Consider the following 16,857-nt stretch of genomic DNA (forward strand, 5'->3'; position numbering starts at 1 on the left):
TCAATTGATGTTGGGTTTGTTTGGGGTTTAGTGGATTATGCTTAGGTCTTCCAGAGGCTTGGTTGATGCTTGGAGAGGTTGTAGAATGGGGGCCTAGGAAGCACGAACACACCTAAAAGGGCAATGAATCCGTGTCGGACACCGACACACACTGGACACGCCCCGACACTTGTCGGACATGCCAAAATACGTGTCTGATTATTTTTTTTAAAATATTCAGACACGTATCCGTGTCTGACATGCATGTCGCATTTTTGGGGAGTTTTACGAAAGTTGTGTTGAAGTATAAGTATGAGGAATTGTTTAATAACTTCCCATAATATGGTCGTCATTACATAATTACTTAAAAGTTGTTTGTTATAAAACAATTTTATATTAAAATAATAATATATTTATGCTTATATTTGAGTTCACAGATTCAAACTCTTGCACGATCAACTTTGGCTCTCTTGTTCTCCCACCGACCAAGCTTTGCTCCTGGTGGATGGTCCTCTCTCTCCTCTTCTTCTTATTTTCGTTCATCACAAACCTTTGATACTTCTTTTTTACCTTTCACTACAATATTTTATGTTGTTTCCACGAATTTCTTCTCTTCTATGGATTCTTACATCTGTTTTTAACTAACCCTTAATTTTTTTTTCTAATAATACCCTAATCCTTTTTGTTTGTTTGTTTCTTTCTTTTTCTTAGCAAAACACAAATTGTTTTCATTAGTAGGTTAATAAAAGATAATATTACTCTTAATTTCTTATAGTATAACATGATATATATCTATATATTATTCGCCGTGTCCTTGCCGTATTCGTGTCCTAATTTTTTAGGATTTACCGTGTATGTGTCATGTTGTATCCATGTCCCATATCCGTTTCCATGCTTCTTAGGTGGGGGCCCAAGCTCGTGATGTGTGGAGGGTTATGCCTTCATGCGTCTGGTGGTGTTTATGGCTTGAAAGAAATAGGAGATCCTTAGAAGGGAAGGAGACACCTATTGGTGCTCTGAAGTTCTCCATTATTAGTACTCTTTTTGCTGGGTTCTAGGGAGAAATTGTAAATCCATGGATGAGATAGTCGACTTTTTGGACTCTTTGAGGGTTTAGAGGCCCTATTTGTCCTTGTGTAGCTTTTGAGGGATGCGCTTCCCTTTTGAACGCTTCTTAATACAACATCTATAAAAAAAAAAAAAAACCTTAGAAGATGGAATCTAAAACAGATGGACAAAGTAGGTTAGAAGATTTGAAAGTGTACTCTTAGTAGTGTAAGACAACTTTTCTTTGAAAGATATTGCTTCTTCCGCCTAGCAAGCCTTTTCTCAAACCTCTCCACCACCTGTTCCCGAAAAGAAATAGCGATCGATGAAGCTCTCGAGGGCAAGCTCAAGTAAGACATAGGGCAAGTCCTTACACTGCAAACCAAAATGTTAGCGAGAGTGGATATTTTTTCAACTTCCCCCATTGTGACAGTCTCACTTTTTCTTATATTCTTCAATCCTGACATTGCTTGGAAGCGTATCTCAAATACCTTAACTGCTCCTTTGCATCCCAGAACGCAGTGGCTTTATCTACAAAAAGAAGACTAGAAACCTCCAGTTGAGTGTCAGCACTCTTTCCCACTACAAACCTCCTGATATAGCCAAGAGTCCCTTCCCTCCCCATTGTCCTATTAAAACCTCTACTACCATAAAGAAAAGGAAAGGAGACAAATGGTCACCGTGTCTCTAATTAAACCTCTAGAGTAGCTAAAGAAGCTTGCAGGGGATCCATTCACTGTGACCTGTTGAGATGCAAAAGTGAATCCACCACCTCATCCACTTTTCACCAAAGCCCATCCTATCCATAATGTAAATAACGAAATCCCAGTTTACATGATCACAAGCTTTCTACGCGGGCTGCTTGTCTTGGTGTGCTTCCCGCCATCTCGTCCCCCCTTCCCCTAATGCACCAAGCGGTGCTGGCTAGGTCTCACTTGATGACTGCAGGTTCATTGTGCACACACGTTTGTCAGATCTGCAAATTATCGGTTGTGGCTCTTGCGTAGTTGTATGTGATAGTGTGTGGGTGGTGTTTGGTTTGTGCGGGCTGGTTGGTTCCTTGCTTGGCGGTGAAGTCAGTTTGGCCATTCTTCTTTAGTCACGCTACAAGGGCATATTTTTTCCTTGGTCTCTAGTTGGGTTCTTGTGTTGCATATCTAATGACATAAATCAATACTCTTACTGTCCCCTTTATCGCTTTGTGCCATCAAGTGGCATGGGGTGAGCGTCAAAGTGCCCCCTGTGGTCCATGCGCCCCTATCATTGTTTGTGGAGCATGACTCATTGTGCACTCGTTCTCTTGGACGTGAAACAAATTGCGAGCATGGGGCATCTTCATCTATCTGCCTTATGTCCAGCTTGCACATGATCCCTGCTACCTACTTTTGATTCTAGAATCGACAAAGTCATTAGCAAAGTTGTTTTAAGTTTTAAAGATCACACCATCGACCCTCCTTAACTTCAATTCAAGAACTTTGGCTAGTAGCTTGTATAACCCTACTATTAGAGGGGTCCCACATCGGATCCAAATGGGAATTGAAATGGGTATAAATGTGTGGGTATGCAGCACTACCCATTAGCTTAAGCTTTTGGGTTAGCGGGCAAGCGCCCGCCCATTGGTGTTGGTATAAGAGCATGACCAAGTTCTTGATCCGGTGTCACGCCAAATGCCCGATCCGGAGGTGTCCGGGTTGTTGCCATGGGTAGGTAGGGTGGCTCAACCGCAACGAGGGCATTGCGAGTTTAGGTGGGGGAGAATGTTGGAGGTGCCCCACATCGGATCTGAATGGGAATTAAAATGGGTATAAATGGGTGGGTATGCAACACTACCCATTAGCTTAAGCTTTTGGGTCAGCAGGCAAGTGCCCACCCGTTACACCTACCCACAAGGCTAGTAAGCATTGAATCCTTAGCCTCCATGGGTCGTCCTCTTTTTTGAATTACAGCATTGAAGGATGCATTAATCATCTTCTCTAACTACGCATACTCATGAAAATAGCATATCGCTTCCATTAACTCCTTTATTACCACCTCCCAGTTCTGTTTGAAAAAAGCCATGATAAATCCATCCAGCCCTGGCGCCTTATAATCATTGCAGCTCTTCAACGCCATCTCAACATCCTCTTCGACACATGGGTCTCTCCATCCTCTCTCTATCGTACTCTGAGATGTAGTCAAACTCTAAACCACTCAACAATGGTCTCCAAGAGCAATTTTCTCCATATAATTGTTGGTAAAACTGCACTAGATCTCTTGTAATGTCCTCTTCCTTACTTAACTCCTCTCTATCAATGCAGATTCTACTGATGTAATCACCCCTCCTATGTGGATTTGCCAGCCAATTGAAGAACCTTTATTTATATCCCTCTCCTTGAGCCACAAGGCTCTTGATTTTTGTCTCCAACACACTGTCACCAGTTCTTGTTTCCCATACCATAGCCATCCATGTTTTATCTTGTCATTTCACGTTAACAAATATTTTTACTACATCATATGCATACTATAGGAAGTAGAAGTTTACTGTTCCATAAATTCTTTTTATTTTTTCTTTGATAAGTAAGAGATGCACAAACACCTTCGTCCCAAGTGCCTCTGGTCTACACCTCATTTGGTGACGGCAGGAGATACCACTGCAGCTACCAGCTTGCTGGGTTTATTGATTCATATATTGAGTATAAACATATAACTATATATTGCGCATTAATGTTGAAATCATTTTCCCGTAAACCAAAATAGGACCCGTATTCTAGTGGTGGTGACGGATCTGCCGTTCATTTGAAGAGTGCGATTCTTGACTTTGAGAACATATAGTGATGACAATGTTTCAGTATGTTCTGTTTGGATCGCTTGTATGTTCTCTTTATTGCATTAGTTTTTCATGCCTTGTCTCTTAATAACATACTAATATACACATATGCAATACAGAATATCTTGTGAGAGAACTTGTGCTCATAGTTTTTGTTACACTTTGTTCATAACCTTTGAGGGCAATTGTTGATTTCCTAACATTATAATAACGTTTTTCTTCTTCCAGCTTTCTAAATCCAAAGGGGTAGCCATTCAATCTTTATTGCAGTTGTCAGGTCGTTTGCAACTTGTAACAGCACAGGTTAAGTTCTTCACACATCAATGAAATCATTTGTTCTTTGTGTGTGTTTGTGTTTAATCTGTTGTCACTTTTATTTCTTAAGCAGATCCACAATGCCGCACATAACACAAGTCAAATAATAGCTCAAGATGACCAGATGGACGAAAGTGACAATGATGATGTCGATGAATTTCTTTATGGTGAAGATGATGAGGAATCTCAAAATAGTGGTAGTGATGATGACTAGGTGTGTTTTACCACAAGAGGTGATTATTTTAATTACTAATACCCTTTGTTCATTATTTATTAAAGATCGATCTTCTTTAAGCATCACTCATTTGATTGGTACTAATTCTGATGAAGTTATGGGGCACAACATTTTATTTTTTCTGGAAAAAGACTGGTAAAACTATGCCATTTTGAATATATGTCTGGTGACAGGTTCAGGGTTGCGTGGTGCACATTCAATATGGAACTACACAATTTGGCATACAAAATTTGATATTTATTGGAATTCTTTTCATTTTGTTGTAAAAGTGACCTATATGTAATTGTGAGAACGCTGCAATTGTCATACCTATTCTTCAAATTAGTGTCTTTTACTAGATTCCTGAGAAAAATGAATGTCAATTCAAGGACACGGGTCACAGCTAACTATTCATAATTTTTAATATTCTTCTTTTCGTTTCCCTTGGCTCCTAGGTTCCATCTTCCATAGGATGGACAGGAGATACCACTCTGGTAACTAGCCGCTGGCTTACAGTTTCATACGTAGTTTGGATGGATCATCAGATAAGTTCAAATTTTAATTATGGAGGTATCACTGGTGAACCTCTTAGATGATGACCAAAGCCTTACTAAATTTGCATATAATTATTATGCTGATGCTCGTGAAAAATGAGTCATATGGGGCTTTTGTTAATCTGATTTAGCTACCTCTTTTCATGCTGGTTTGTTGAAGCCTGATTGTGTGACACATTTCAGATTGTGCTCTCTGTTGTAATTTTCTGTGATTTGTGTATTACCCAGACTTCCATGGCTTGTGATTTAATTTCTGCCTCTTTTCACATTTCATTTGAATGGCTTGTCCCTTTCCCTGTGGATTCAAGATGGATGTCATGGTATCTGTCTATCAGCTTGCTTCCACACCATTGATGAGGCGCTTGTTGCTGTAAATCTGCTAACTGCAATTTCAATCTTCCTATCTTTTAGCACCGTGTGTTGTCTCCTAGACCGGCTCTATGAGCTCACAATCTGGTCTCCCTTTGTAACTTTTTTTAATTTCCATGCGCATGTGGCAATTTCTTTTTCTTTATGGGACATTTGTTTTACAAATAGTTAGTAAAACTCCTTTGTCTTTTCCCTTTCTTTTTGTTTGTACAATTTCTCAGAACACTGGTTTATAAGAGGAGATTCATCATAACTCGGTGTGGAAGTCTTTATGTACTCAAACTTGTGCTGGTTTCAACCATAGGGTGGTGCAAAATTATTTTAATATTTTTTTTTTGGCAAACACACAAGCCCATTATCCACGTCCCTAGTGGGACTCAAACTCTCAACCTTCCCATTTGGTGAGGAGGGATGATACCATTGGGCTAGGGGCCCTTTGGTGGGTGTTGCAAATTTTGTTCCAGTTATTTTTTTCTGCTTGGAAGTGTTTATTTTTTATTTTATATATTTATTTATTTTTCCCGATTTCATATACAAGTGCTTATTTGGAAGCAGATTAACAGTTGTGATGTGTTGAAATTCATCATCAACAGTTGCTTAGTGGATTTCTTGTAGATAGATCTGAAAATATTTATCTATTTAATTTATGCTAGCATCCTTATTTTATTTTATTTTTTTATTTTATTTTATTTTATTTTATTTTTTTGTGTGTGTGTGAAAGCAGGACAAAACTTGGAAATTATATAGACGTAAAATATATTTTGACCTTGTCCAACCCCCATCTCCATGGCCCAGTTTGCAACACTCCAAGAGTTGGGTTCTCAACATTGTTTTTATTATTTTTATATCATGAATCAAGTTCTGACTGGAGTATTAATTGTTTCTGGTAAATATGATGTTCATGAACAATTTAATACTTTATGCTCATAAAGCCTGTCTAATGATTGTATGGCGCAATTTGTTAGGTGAAAATATTTTCAAATCCAATGTAGTCTAAATTTAATATTGTTTTTCTTTTTTAGTTACTACATTCCTTTTTGGATAAGTATACTAATTACTATATTCTGTGTCTAGGAATCCTAAATTTGAATATGGTAAATCTAAGACTTGTTTTTTGTGTCATTTTGAATTCTATACTGGAATATCCGAAGAACATGCTGTTACCTTATCTGGTTAGTATTTGAAATATGAGTCCTATTTGGGCAGTTATAGTTTGTCTGTTGAAGATGGACTACCTTGTTGATTGAAACAGTGTTTTACAAGAAGGGAGACATTTCTTCTATAATTTCAATATTATCCAGATATACTGTTGGAAACCTTTTGTGCTTCTCTTTGACATCAACTTAAAAGTTTATTTTTGTTTACAGTTCTCTCTAATTTCATATCTCAACCATCTCTGTTATAACTGTAGAATTGGCCTTTGCCTTTTGGTGAATAGCTAATATGATGTAGTTGGATTAGGCTTTTGTTGGATGAGTTGACGTGGCTTCAGAGCTGATATTATAGCAATTTCACTTCTCTATGAATCTCCGTTTGATCACTAATGCTGTCCACCGAAGTGAGCATTGACTTGATTTAGTGTTTCGTCTCTGGTGCTCTTCAATATGTTGTATTTTAAGCTAAAATTGTCAGAGGTGTGCCGTTCACCCAAGTGGACATTGACTTGATTTAGTGTTTTCTCTCTGGTGCTCTTCAACATGTTGTATTTTAAGCTAAAGTTTTGTCGGCGTAGCGTGCTCCTGTTCTTGTTAAAAATCTTTTAAACTTAGGCTCTTATTAAACCTGTTATATCTATTTCCTTGGAACTAATTGTTTAACCACTTTATTTCAAGGTGCCCTGTTCTGGGCAACGGAGATCTAATAATAAAAATGGTTATGGAAGAGTCAAGTCACTAGAGAAACTTATTTGCTTTGGATAAAATAATTGTTAGCACCATAATTGAGAAGATCTATTACCAATCAATAGAAACTGTCCATGACACTGGAACAATCGTAGCTCTGTGGTTGCATACTGCATATGTAGTAAATATGTTAGATTAGGTTAGGGAGCTTTATAGATAGTCACAGGGATGTTGAAGATGACGAGGGACTTTAGACATAGTTTCAGATTTTCGTTGCAATTCTCAATCTTTTTGTAGAGCGTTTTGAACATCTGATATATCATTTGGTTTTCTGCGCCATAATGCAGGTTTGATATTTTTTCTCAGTAGTTAACCAATGTATCATCGATATTCATGGCATATTATGAACTGGACATATGCATACATAAATTTTAATAATGCTGGTGTCTCTGTATATAAGGGGAAAAGGGTCCTTAAAATGAGCTGGTTGGAGACAGCTGATATATGTAGACAAACCCAAAGAGTTGGATTATAACTTTTGATTATGATGATGCATTTATCAATTTAGCAGTGCTTTTGATCTGATTGTGGTTAGCCTACATGAATGTAGAGCATAAATTGTAGATTCCTGTTTTGTGATCTTTTGAGGTTTGAAGGTGTTATTATTTAGGAATGTCGTGTTGGCAAAGTTGTTTGTCCATAAGAGAACAAGGAATACAGGCAGATTCTTTGGAGAGAGACACAGTTCAGGAAACTTTTATACTTTTTCTTCTATTGCAACTTAATCTTGATAAAGTGTTACTTTAATCCTTCTTTTTTCAAGCTTAGAAGTCTTCAGGTGATAATGCTAAAATATGGCAAGGGATAATTATTCTTCAAAAATTGAAAGCTGAGGATTGTAGCTTTAGAATAAAGTATGTTTTTTTTTTTTTGATAAGTAGAATAAAGTATGTTTTTATAGGTTACTTTTAGCAATTGATTAATAACAGGTAGCATGCATTAGCCCTCTCACAAGTGCAACGTAGGATAAATTCTTCTTGCACTTACAAGCTTAGAATATAATTTTTCCCCAACATTCTCACGTACTTATTTGAAAATATTATTTGCCATTGAATAATATAATGTCTCTGATTATTCTTGGTTAACTTTCTCCTCTAAGTCTCCTCTCAGAGGCAAAAGAAAGTGCTCCTTTTCATACTGACCTCTCCTTTCCTTCTAGACTATTCTACACGCGTTTGGATTTTCGTCGCTAAACATTGAAGTGATATTTCCGTTGCCATTGTTGCTGCTGTGATAGACCTCACTGTAGTGCTCTGGTCTACTGTAATGTGTGTATCGTGGTGGAGATCGGATATATTCATATTCGGTAACATAAGGTGATGGCTTGTAACTGTTGTAGCTGTGAGTCACGTAAGCCGGTGGGGTAGGCTCATATCGGATTCCTGGACCATTAGGATAGTTGTTCAATTGCCTGCCATAGCCATGATGATAGCTTTGAGGGGGGCCAAATCTGTAGCCGTAGTCAGGTGGGTGGTGGTAAATGACATGAACCTCTTCCACATCTTTCGGTCTGGAGGATTGTGCTGCCTGGCTTGCAGGGTTGGCATTGGCTACAGAGGATGGCATCACCTCTGGCGGCAGATTTTCAGGTGGCAGTGGGTCTTTTGGTGGGGCTGCTTCCGTTGGCGGGGCTGTTTCTGCTGGCGGGGCTGGTTCTGCTGGAGGTTGATTTGCTGCTTCAGGAGCTGGTGCCCCATTTTCAGGCGCTGGCTCTGTTGGCTGAGCTGGTTGTTCTGTTGGTTCTGTATGGGAACAAATGGTGGCCATTTTCCTCGCCTTCTTAAGGGCTTTGATTATTTTTTCAGGATCTGCCCAACCGATTATTGTTAATTTTTGTTGCGGGAAGTCAATGTAGAGATCATATATACCTGTAGATATTTGAATCTCAACATTATTAGGTAAAGAAAGATAAATTTGTTCTTGAAAAGGACGATACGAGAGAAGATTTGGGAATTTGTTACTAGTTAAATTACTTTACCCTTAATACCATGCAGAGCCTTCTTGATCTTCTGTATGCACCCATTGCAGTCCATCCGGACCTGTATTTCCGTGACTCGAGGTTTCTGCATTTGTTTTATGGAAATTGAATAGTTAGAAAAATGTATCGCAGTGTAAAACCGAATAGGATGAATGCTAATGATGCTATGATAATGCAAGTTGCTATTTTGATGCCTAGTTGATGTAGGTTCTTAGTCATACCTCTAACTGTGGAATCATGGAGGAGGAAAGGGAGGGAAATGAACAAGCAGAGGTGATTTGTATGAGAAAAGGGTGGAGAGTGAATGGAGAATATATGCATGGCATTCATTTGTACTTGGAGGAGGAATCTTTTAAAGGCAGAATGTGTGGGGCATGTAAAGAATCTGTTTTAGAGAGAGTTTTTTTCTGCTAGATTAGCTTCCAGTGGTCAGTGTCAGATTGTAAAGAGAGGAGAGAGGCGGTGGGTTCAAGAAAGCGGTGGGTTTTTTGTTTGGACCTTTGGATGTTGAGCCAAAGGGAATTTGCTTTAGCAAGGATGGCCACCTATAATGGAGGGTTGTGTGTGGAGTTTGGATATCCAAAACCGACCAAGAAAAGAAATTAAAGTGATAAAAATTGACAGGCCATCCAAGCATGGCTCACTGGTCAATAAAAAGAAAGGTAAGTAGCTTTACAGGGGATGGATATGCACTCTCTAAGAATCCTTTTCTTACAAGAAAGAGATCACTAAATGCAACTTATGTTCCAATTGAATTATTTATATGGGGTTCTAAAGCACAAACCCTTCTTCCATTTTTGTCGTAAAGGTTGATGTAGACCAGATTCCTTTCATTGAATTGAAATGTGCTCTAGTGCTATTGCTAGCTAGCAATGATGTTGAATCAGGATTTTGACAGACCCTTGGGACACTGCTTTAGCTATTTGATTTTGGTTTCTTGATTTATTTTTTTGGTGAAAGTATTAGCTGGTTTGGTTGATGTGGACCGTTCAATTTTTAGTTCCTGTGCCTATTGTTTTTGGAATTGTTTTGGTTGAATATCAAGTTTTATGCCTTGTGCTTATATTTATTCATTCCTTTAACTTCAAGTTAGGATCATGTTTAAGTCTTTAGCACTTTGTGCAAAATAACGTTGAATATTAAGTTTGTTTTTAGCCTTTTTCTCTCAGAATCTTGTTTGGGCAGGATTAATACGGGATATTACCCTTTTTCATGATCATTATCTTACCAAAGTTGATTCGAATTCCGTTATTTGTTTGATGACCAAGGGCATGTTTGGCAACCGTTTTTTGTTTAAAAAAATCTTGTAACAAATTATTTGTTACCAAACTTGCTTCCAATCACTGTTGAATACACTTTGCTAAAAAAACATTGTTTCTGTTCGGATGAAAAACGAGCCCTAATAAGTATTAATGTATTATGCTTTTATTGGTGGTTTGTAGCATTTAGTTGTTTAACTTCTATTTGGATGGAATTCTCTCATGTTTTTGCTCAAGGAAGTCGTATCCCTGTTGTTCACTATTTCCTCCTGGTGGTCTACCCTTCTAATACTTCTTGCAGTTAGTTAACTTGCCGGCCAGTCTTAGAAACTTTTAAGCACATTTAGTTGTTCTGTGCAAGTAATGCCAATCCCAGCAAAATTTTGAAACTAAAGCACAGCCACCATGTATTTGCCTACTGTTTGATGGATATTTGGTGCTAAAATCATCTTTGACATTCCACATTTTGTTCGTTTCTAGTCATCATCAACTTGCATGGTCTCATTTTAGGACCAGTTTTCGGTAAAAATTGGCATCTAAAGATACACAAAAATCTGTAAATTTTTAGTATATATGCTTTCGAGATTCATGTGAAATTTTCTGTATATTGCTCATTTTGAACTTTAAACTTCCACGCTCAACACGTACGGTGAAAGTCTAGGCTCGTAATGACTTGCACAGAAAGAAGGGCACCCCCACAGAGGCCGTGGAAGTGTTGCCCACATGAGATTGCCCACAAAGCTCCTCTCGGACAAACCCTATTTGCAGAAAAGGGTGATTCTCTCCATGATGATTGAAGGTTTTTGACTAAGAGATGGAGATGTGTGGCCTTGCTATGCTACTTTTAGTCCACTTCGGTTGAAGAATATATAGGCTGGTCACCTTGGAGAGAAAAAAATATATAGGCTGGTCACCTCTGCTTTTTATTTGGGAATTGCACGTCCACATCTTAAAAAAGGATGTGCTCCAAGAGTAATGCTATTCAAATTGAAAAGTAACAAATTGATATTTCATGCCAATATTACATCTTCTCATCAATGATTATTTCTTATTATTATTATTATTTATTTTTTTATTTTTTTCGCGGTTGATTGTTTTAGTTTTTCTTTTTGAAATATATATATTTTTAATAGAACTCTGGCTGCTAGTGAAAACGAGTTCGAGTTTAAGGGTGCTCACTTTTTACATGACAAAAGTTAGGTTTGCATTGTAATTAAGCCCTAATTCTGATAAATCAGCAATTCATACTACATACACCATGTAATTTCTTTTTGACTGTGTTTGGTTATATGGAATTAGAATTGGAATTGATGAAATTGAAGAAAATATTAGTTCAATTTTTTGACTTGCTCTTTTTCAATTATACCAATTCTAATTTCAAAACTCCAATCTCATGTAGTCGAAAATAGGCTTAGTGTACTTTTCTGCAATTTTTCTTTAGGATTCCACAGCCATATGTTACAACAACTATCCTTGTAGGTTTAGGCTATGGCCTTCTCTTCTGGCTATTGCTTTGTGTGATTCAAGCTCTTGGGGGGTAAAGTTGACCGGTAGATGGAGGGGCACACCCTTATATTGTTATACAATAGTGATTTATTATTATGTTTTATTGGAGATGAAAATAGTCACTATATAATGTGGTTTTGTAAATCAAGGATTTTGAGACAGGATGAACTGGAATTCTTGAACTCAAACTTGCTTTGTTATTTATAATAAACGAGATGTTAACACAGTAGTAAAATCTGCCTTTACAACTTTATTCCTAAAGAACATACCTAAAGAAGAAAAGAATTCCATTTGTAGACATGAAGTTATCATCGAGAGTGCAGGGCAGTTTGGATCTATATTAGATACTTGACTACCTGTCTCTGTTGTGTTGTGGCTATGTTAGGACTTAGGACTTAGGGGATTGGATTTGACAATTTCTGAAATTCAGGGTAAACATTTACATTCTTTCATATTTTCTATTATTTTTATTTTTCTCTGTCAAGAAAGAAATTTATTGAGGCAAGCTAAACATTTAGATGAATACAATCAATTTCAATAGTCTTCTTAATCCCCGAGGACAACAATAAATCGATAACAATAAATGGACAACACACGATGACACTACAAGGAATAACACACACAGGAGATCAGAAACTACAGAAACCAATCACAAACATAAAGAAATTGACATACAGATTTTGCATGATTCGACAACATCGTCTATGTCCACGGCTCACATTGATTTCACTAGTTTTGGGGAAAACGGTACAGTGATCCATCGATTACAAGCAACACTAGACTACTAATGTGTAGCCAACAACAAAAATAAATAGCCTGGTACTATGTTTACATTTAGAATCGATCATAATACCCTTCGTAGCCAAAATAATTTTACCTATCTAATTTCACCAAATAAAATAGCTCGGGCCTCCACCCTAAACAATCAATCACCCAATACCTCTATCCAACATAAGAAACTATTGTGAGACTTCCCCCGTCTTATGGGCTTGAAGACCAACCGAAGCTGAACATATCTTCAGCTTATCAACAATTACCACCCTTGTCAATATATTTGCAGGATTTTCTCTTGTATGAATTTTTCCAAAGTAAACTGTCCATCCTCTAAGATTGAACGAATAAAATGATACCTGATATCGATATGAAAGGCTGAGTTCCTTGCAGGATGGATTGCACTCTGACTATCATTGAATAACATGCAAGTCTTTTGCTTTTTACCCAACTCTTTCATGCAAATTTTCAACTACATCATTTTCTTGCATGCAAGTCTACAATCTCTAGAAGATCTCCTTCGGGGAAGGGTTTGTGGGTTTGTTTGGGGAGGAGGTTGTGTGTCAATTTTTTTTGAGGTTTTAGGACATCCCTATTACATATTTCCTCAAATTCGACAATATTAGATTTGTCAACACTTTTCTTAAGCTAGTCTATATACATAATAGACTCAATAAACACCACATCCATACCCCTAATAATATTTTATTTTTTAGTATCCCATTACCTATACCCACAGCTATCATTCTTATAGCCAATAAAAACACACTTTCGAGACTTAGGATCAAGTTTGATCCTATTCTCAGATTCAATGTGAACATAGGCAATGCAGCCAAAAATATGTAAATGGGAGAGTTTTACCTTCTTTTAGTCTATTATTCAATGAAACTGGAGGTCCTCTATTTATCAAATATGCTGCTATGTTTACAGCATCAGCACAGAATTGCTTGGGTAACCCATCATGTATTCTCATGCTCCTTGCATGTTCAAGGATAGTCCTATCTTGTGCTCAACGACTCCATTCCGCCTCACCTTTTTTGGGACAGTTTTCAATCTTCTAATCCCATTTTTAGCACAATAGACCTGAAAGTCACCGTCATGGTACTCGCCATCATTATCAAACTTGATACATTTTAGCTTTTGACTCGTCTCATTCATAACCAGAGCCTTCCAATTCTTGAATATCCCAAATACATCTGATTTATGTTTAAATTTATACACCCATAATTTCCTAGTAGCATAATCAATTAAGGAAACGAATATCGTGAACCACCAAGAGAAGGTGCTTGATTCGGTCCCCATACATCAGTATGTACCAGTTCTAGCCGTTCTGATTTTAGTCCTCGGTATCTTTGTGAAACTGACCTTTATATGTTTCCCGAAAATAATGTCTTCACAGAAGTGTAAATCAAATGACTGTAACCATGACAACTTCTCTTTTGACATCGTGATCTTCATTCCTTTCTCACTCGTGTGACCAAGCCTTTGCTACCATGAAATTTCTCCAACCCTAGACTTTGCCAGTATGGGTGTCCATCACATATAGGGTGCCTTCCTTTCTACAACGAGCCAATACCATGCCCCTTTGGTAATCTTCCATGAATCACTAGTGAAAGACATCACAATTTCAGTGCATGACAACTGCCCAACCGAAATTAGATTTCTTGTCAGGCTTGCAACGTGACTCACATCTTCCAATTTCAATGTTGTTCCATTAGCCTGGGTAATCTCCACATCACATTTTCCAAAAATATTGTAGGCTTTATTATCACCCAAATAAACTTTTCCAAAATTCCCTTGCACATAGTTGTGAAGAACCTCCTTACATCAGGTAGCATGGAAGGAAGCACCAGAGTCCACAATCCAAGACTCAGTTCGGGAATCCATTAACAATATCAATGCATTATCATCATCTTCATCCGTAAGATTCACTGTATCTTTACCCCCTTGATTATTTCCATCTAGTTATTTTCTTAGAGCTCTGCAATCTCTCTTGATATGCCCTTTCTTACCACAGTTCCAATAGCTTTCAGGTCTTTGGTCAGATTGCCATGGTTCTTGTGATTTCCTTTGTTCGATAAGATAGTCTACATCCATGGCTCACATTGGTTTCACTAGTTTAATGAATGGAGGAGTACAATGATACAATGATTACAAGCAACACCTAGACAGCTATGTAGCGAACAATGGATAAAATAGCCTGGTAATAGGTTTACATCATAATCATCATAACACTTTTCGTAGGAAAAATAATTTCACCCATTTTAATTTCACCAAATAAAATGGCTCAAGTCTTCACCCCAAATGATCAGGCTCAACAAATCAAACACACATATATAATGCCTCAATCGATGTGTCACTTGATTGAAACTTGTTTAGGGGTGCTAGATTGATCAAAGTCGAACTTTAAAAACACATATATATGATGTGTGTGTTATAAATGATAAAAATCACTCCCAATAGAACAAATCCTTGTAGGATAGGGCTATGTTGAGGGTGTTGAAGCTCAAAGACTGTGGTGGATTATTAAGTCTAAAATTAATTTTTATTTTAATTTAGAGAAAGATTTTGTTTGTTGTGATTGTGTTCTGAAAGTAAAAATAAACAAATATGATAAAAACTAAGATCAAGCAAAAAACTACTTTTCACCACGAACCTGGTAATATGGTCAATTAATTCAACCTTAGGATTTCAATATTTATGCATGATTAGGAATTAAAAAAATTAACGTTCTATTTAATTTAATTTTAAGAAGATAAATCATGAATTTATGTTAAGCAATAACCTATCTTCAGTTAGCACGAATTATCTACTACTTACTCTATTCCCTAAGCATAAATTATCAAAACATTCATTCATAAAATAGTTGAAGTACTATCGCATGATCACTATTCAAATCATTATGAGAAGCCCTTAGCCGCCAATCTCAGACAATAGAATAGTTCGAATTTGATTAAAGAAAAATCAATTCTATGACAAGATATTAATTTTATCAAAAACCAAGTTTATTTCATTAAAACTCTAATTGCTTATAAATCCTAAGTTAATTGTTCATAATCATGCAATTAAAATACATAAATACTGAAAATCCCCAAAGTTAAAGAATAATCAAACCTTATCATTCTGATTCGGGTTACATCAATGCCCTAAGAGAGGATTTAGCTATTCATGAAGATGGAGAATATAATCTTTGTTGGTGTAAAAAGCATCTTTATGGACTACAATTCTTCTTTTTGAGATCTTATTCTTCAATCTTCAAAGAGAAATCAAAAACCTTAAAAGCCGCCGCTAGATCTGAAAAATTGCAAGAGAGACTTTCTTATGACCTTTCACCATTCTTTTATAGAAGAAACTAACTTCTATTCCCTCTGGGTTTTAGGACTTCTAGGATCATCTGGGCCCGTCTGGATTCAAAATGGCCTTTTTTTAATTTATTTTCCACACTTAAAATACTCCCACGTACAAGGGCGCTCGAGCCCAGTAACACTTTGACCTTTTTTTTGCAAAATGACGTTCGAGCGCTAGGAATGACGCTCGAGCCTTGTCCTGACTTAGCCAAATTTTTCCCAACATGGCGCTCGAGCACTCTTTACATTTAGTTGAATTTCTGCAAAGTTTTTCCGAAGCGATAATTCACTAACCCTCGAGCCCTATAGAGATAATGCTTAAGCCCTAATTCTTTAACAGCCTTAAATGTCATCCTGTTGACCCCTGGAACTCCTCGAAAAGTCCAGAATACTTCCAAAAGCCTTGGGAACATTGCTTCATGCTCTAAAATCACAATTTGATCATTTTTTTTTTTTTTTTTCCAGAAAATCACTACGAAAGCAAATAATAAAAAAATAGTATAAAAACCGGATAGAAGTATCACTAAGGCCTTAATGTACGCACATTTAAGGGCTCAAATATGCAATATTGAGCACTTGTCAATATATTCTTAAAAACTCTCAAAAACCATATTTTATATGGATTCTACTTACTAAAACATATGCATTACTTGTATCTGCAATAAATATAGGCTTATATTTAGTCTAGGCATGGTGGTTTTGAAGTCTCTAATCATATAGAAATCCTTGAGAGAGAATTCTTAAATTACTCAACCCAGGGTTTTCATAAATTTCACCTTATATAGTTAGGCATTCATCAAGGAGAAATTCA

At 37.0% G+C, this 16,857-nt stretch overlaps 2 protein-coding genes across 3 annotated transcripts in view; one reads left to right on the plus strand and one right to left on the minus strand.

Moving 5' to 3' along the window:
* The window catches only part of LOC132293828 (uncharacterized), a 38,168-nt gene extending 33,381 nt beyond the window's left edge, over window positions 1–4,787 (plus strand). The window contains exons 12-14 of one of the 2 annotated variants that reach the window (XM_059791468.1): window positions 4,061–4,135; window positions 4,221–4,380; window positions 4,556–4,787. In XM_059791468.1, coding sequence (XP_059647451.1) covers window positions 4,061–4,135; window positions 4,221–4,361 — 216 coding nt within the window. In that variant the 3' untranslated portion in view covers window positions 4,362–4,380; window positions 4,556–4,787. The remainder of the gene's footprint in view (window positions 1–4,060; window positions 4,136–4,220; window positions 4,381–4,555) is intronic. The other variant, XM_059791477.1, reaches the window with a different exon arrangement.
* A 3,424-nt stretch (window positions 4,788–8,211) lies between these two features.
* Window positions 8,212–9,537, minus strand: LOC132293841 (heavy metal-associated isoprenylated plant protein 36-like). The gene is made up of 3 exons (XM_059791488.1): window positions 9,385–9,537; window positions 9,164–9,248; window positions 8,212–9,053 (listed from the first exon to the last, which is right to left on the minus strand). Exons 1-3 carry the CDS (start codon window positions 9,487–9,489, stop codon window positions 8,341–8,343), a joined length of 903 nt encoding a protein of 300 aa, XP_059647471.1. The 5' UTR covers window positions 9,490–9,537; the 3' UTR covers window positions 8,212–8,340.
* Window positions 9,538–16,857: the final 7,320 nt, after the last annotated feature.

The sequence above is a fragment of the Cornus florida genome, unplaced genomic scaffold (genome assembly GCF_030987335.1).
Source record: "Cornus florida cultivar Cherokee Brave unplaced genomic scaffold, ASM3098733v1 CherokeeBrave_3.0.0_Hap2_Chr01, whole genome shotgun sequence".
Taxonomy (NCBI): domain Eukaryota; kingdom Viridiplantae; phylum Streptophyta; class Magnoliopsida; order Cornales; family Cornaceae; genus Cornus; species Cornus florida.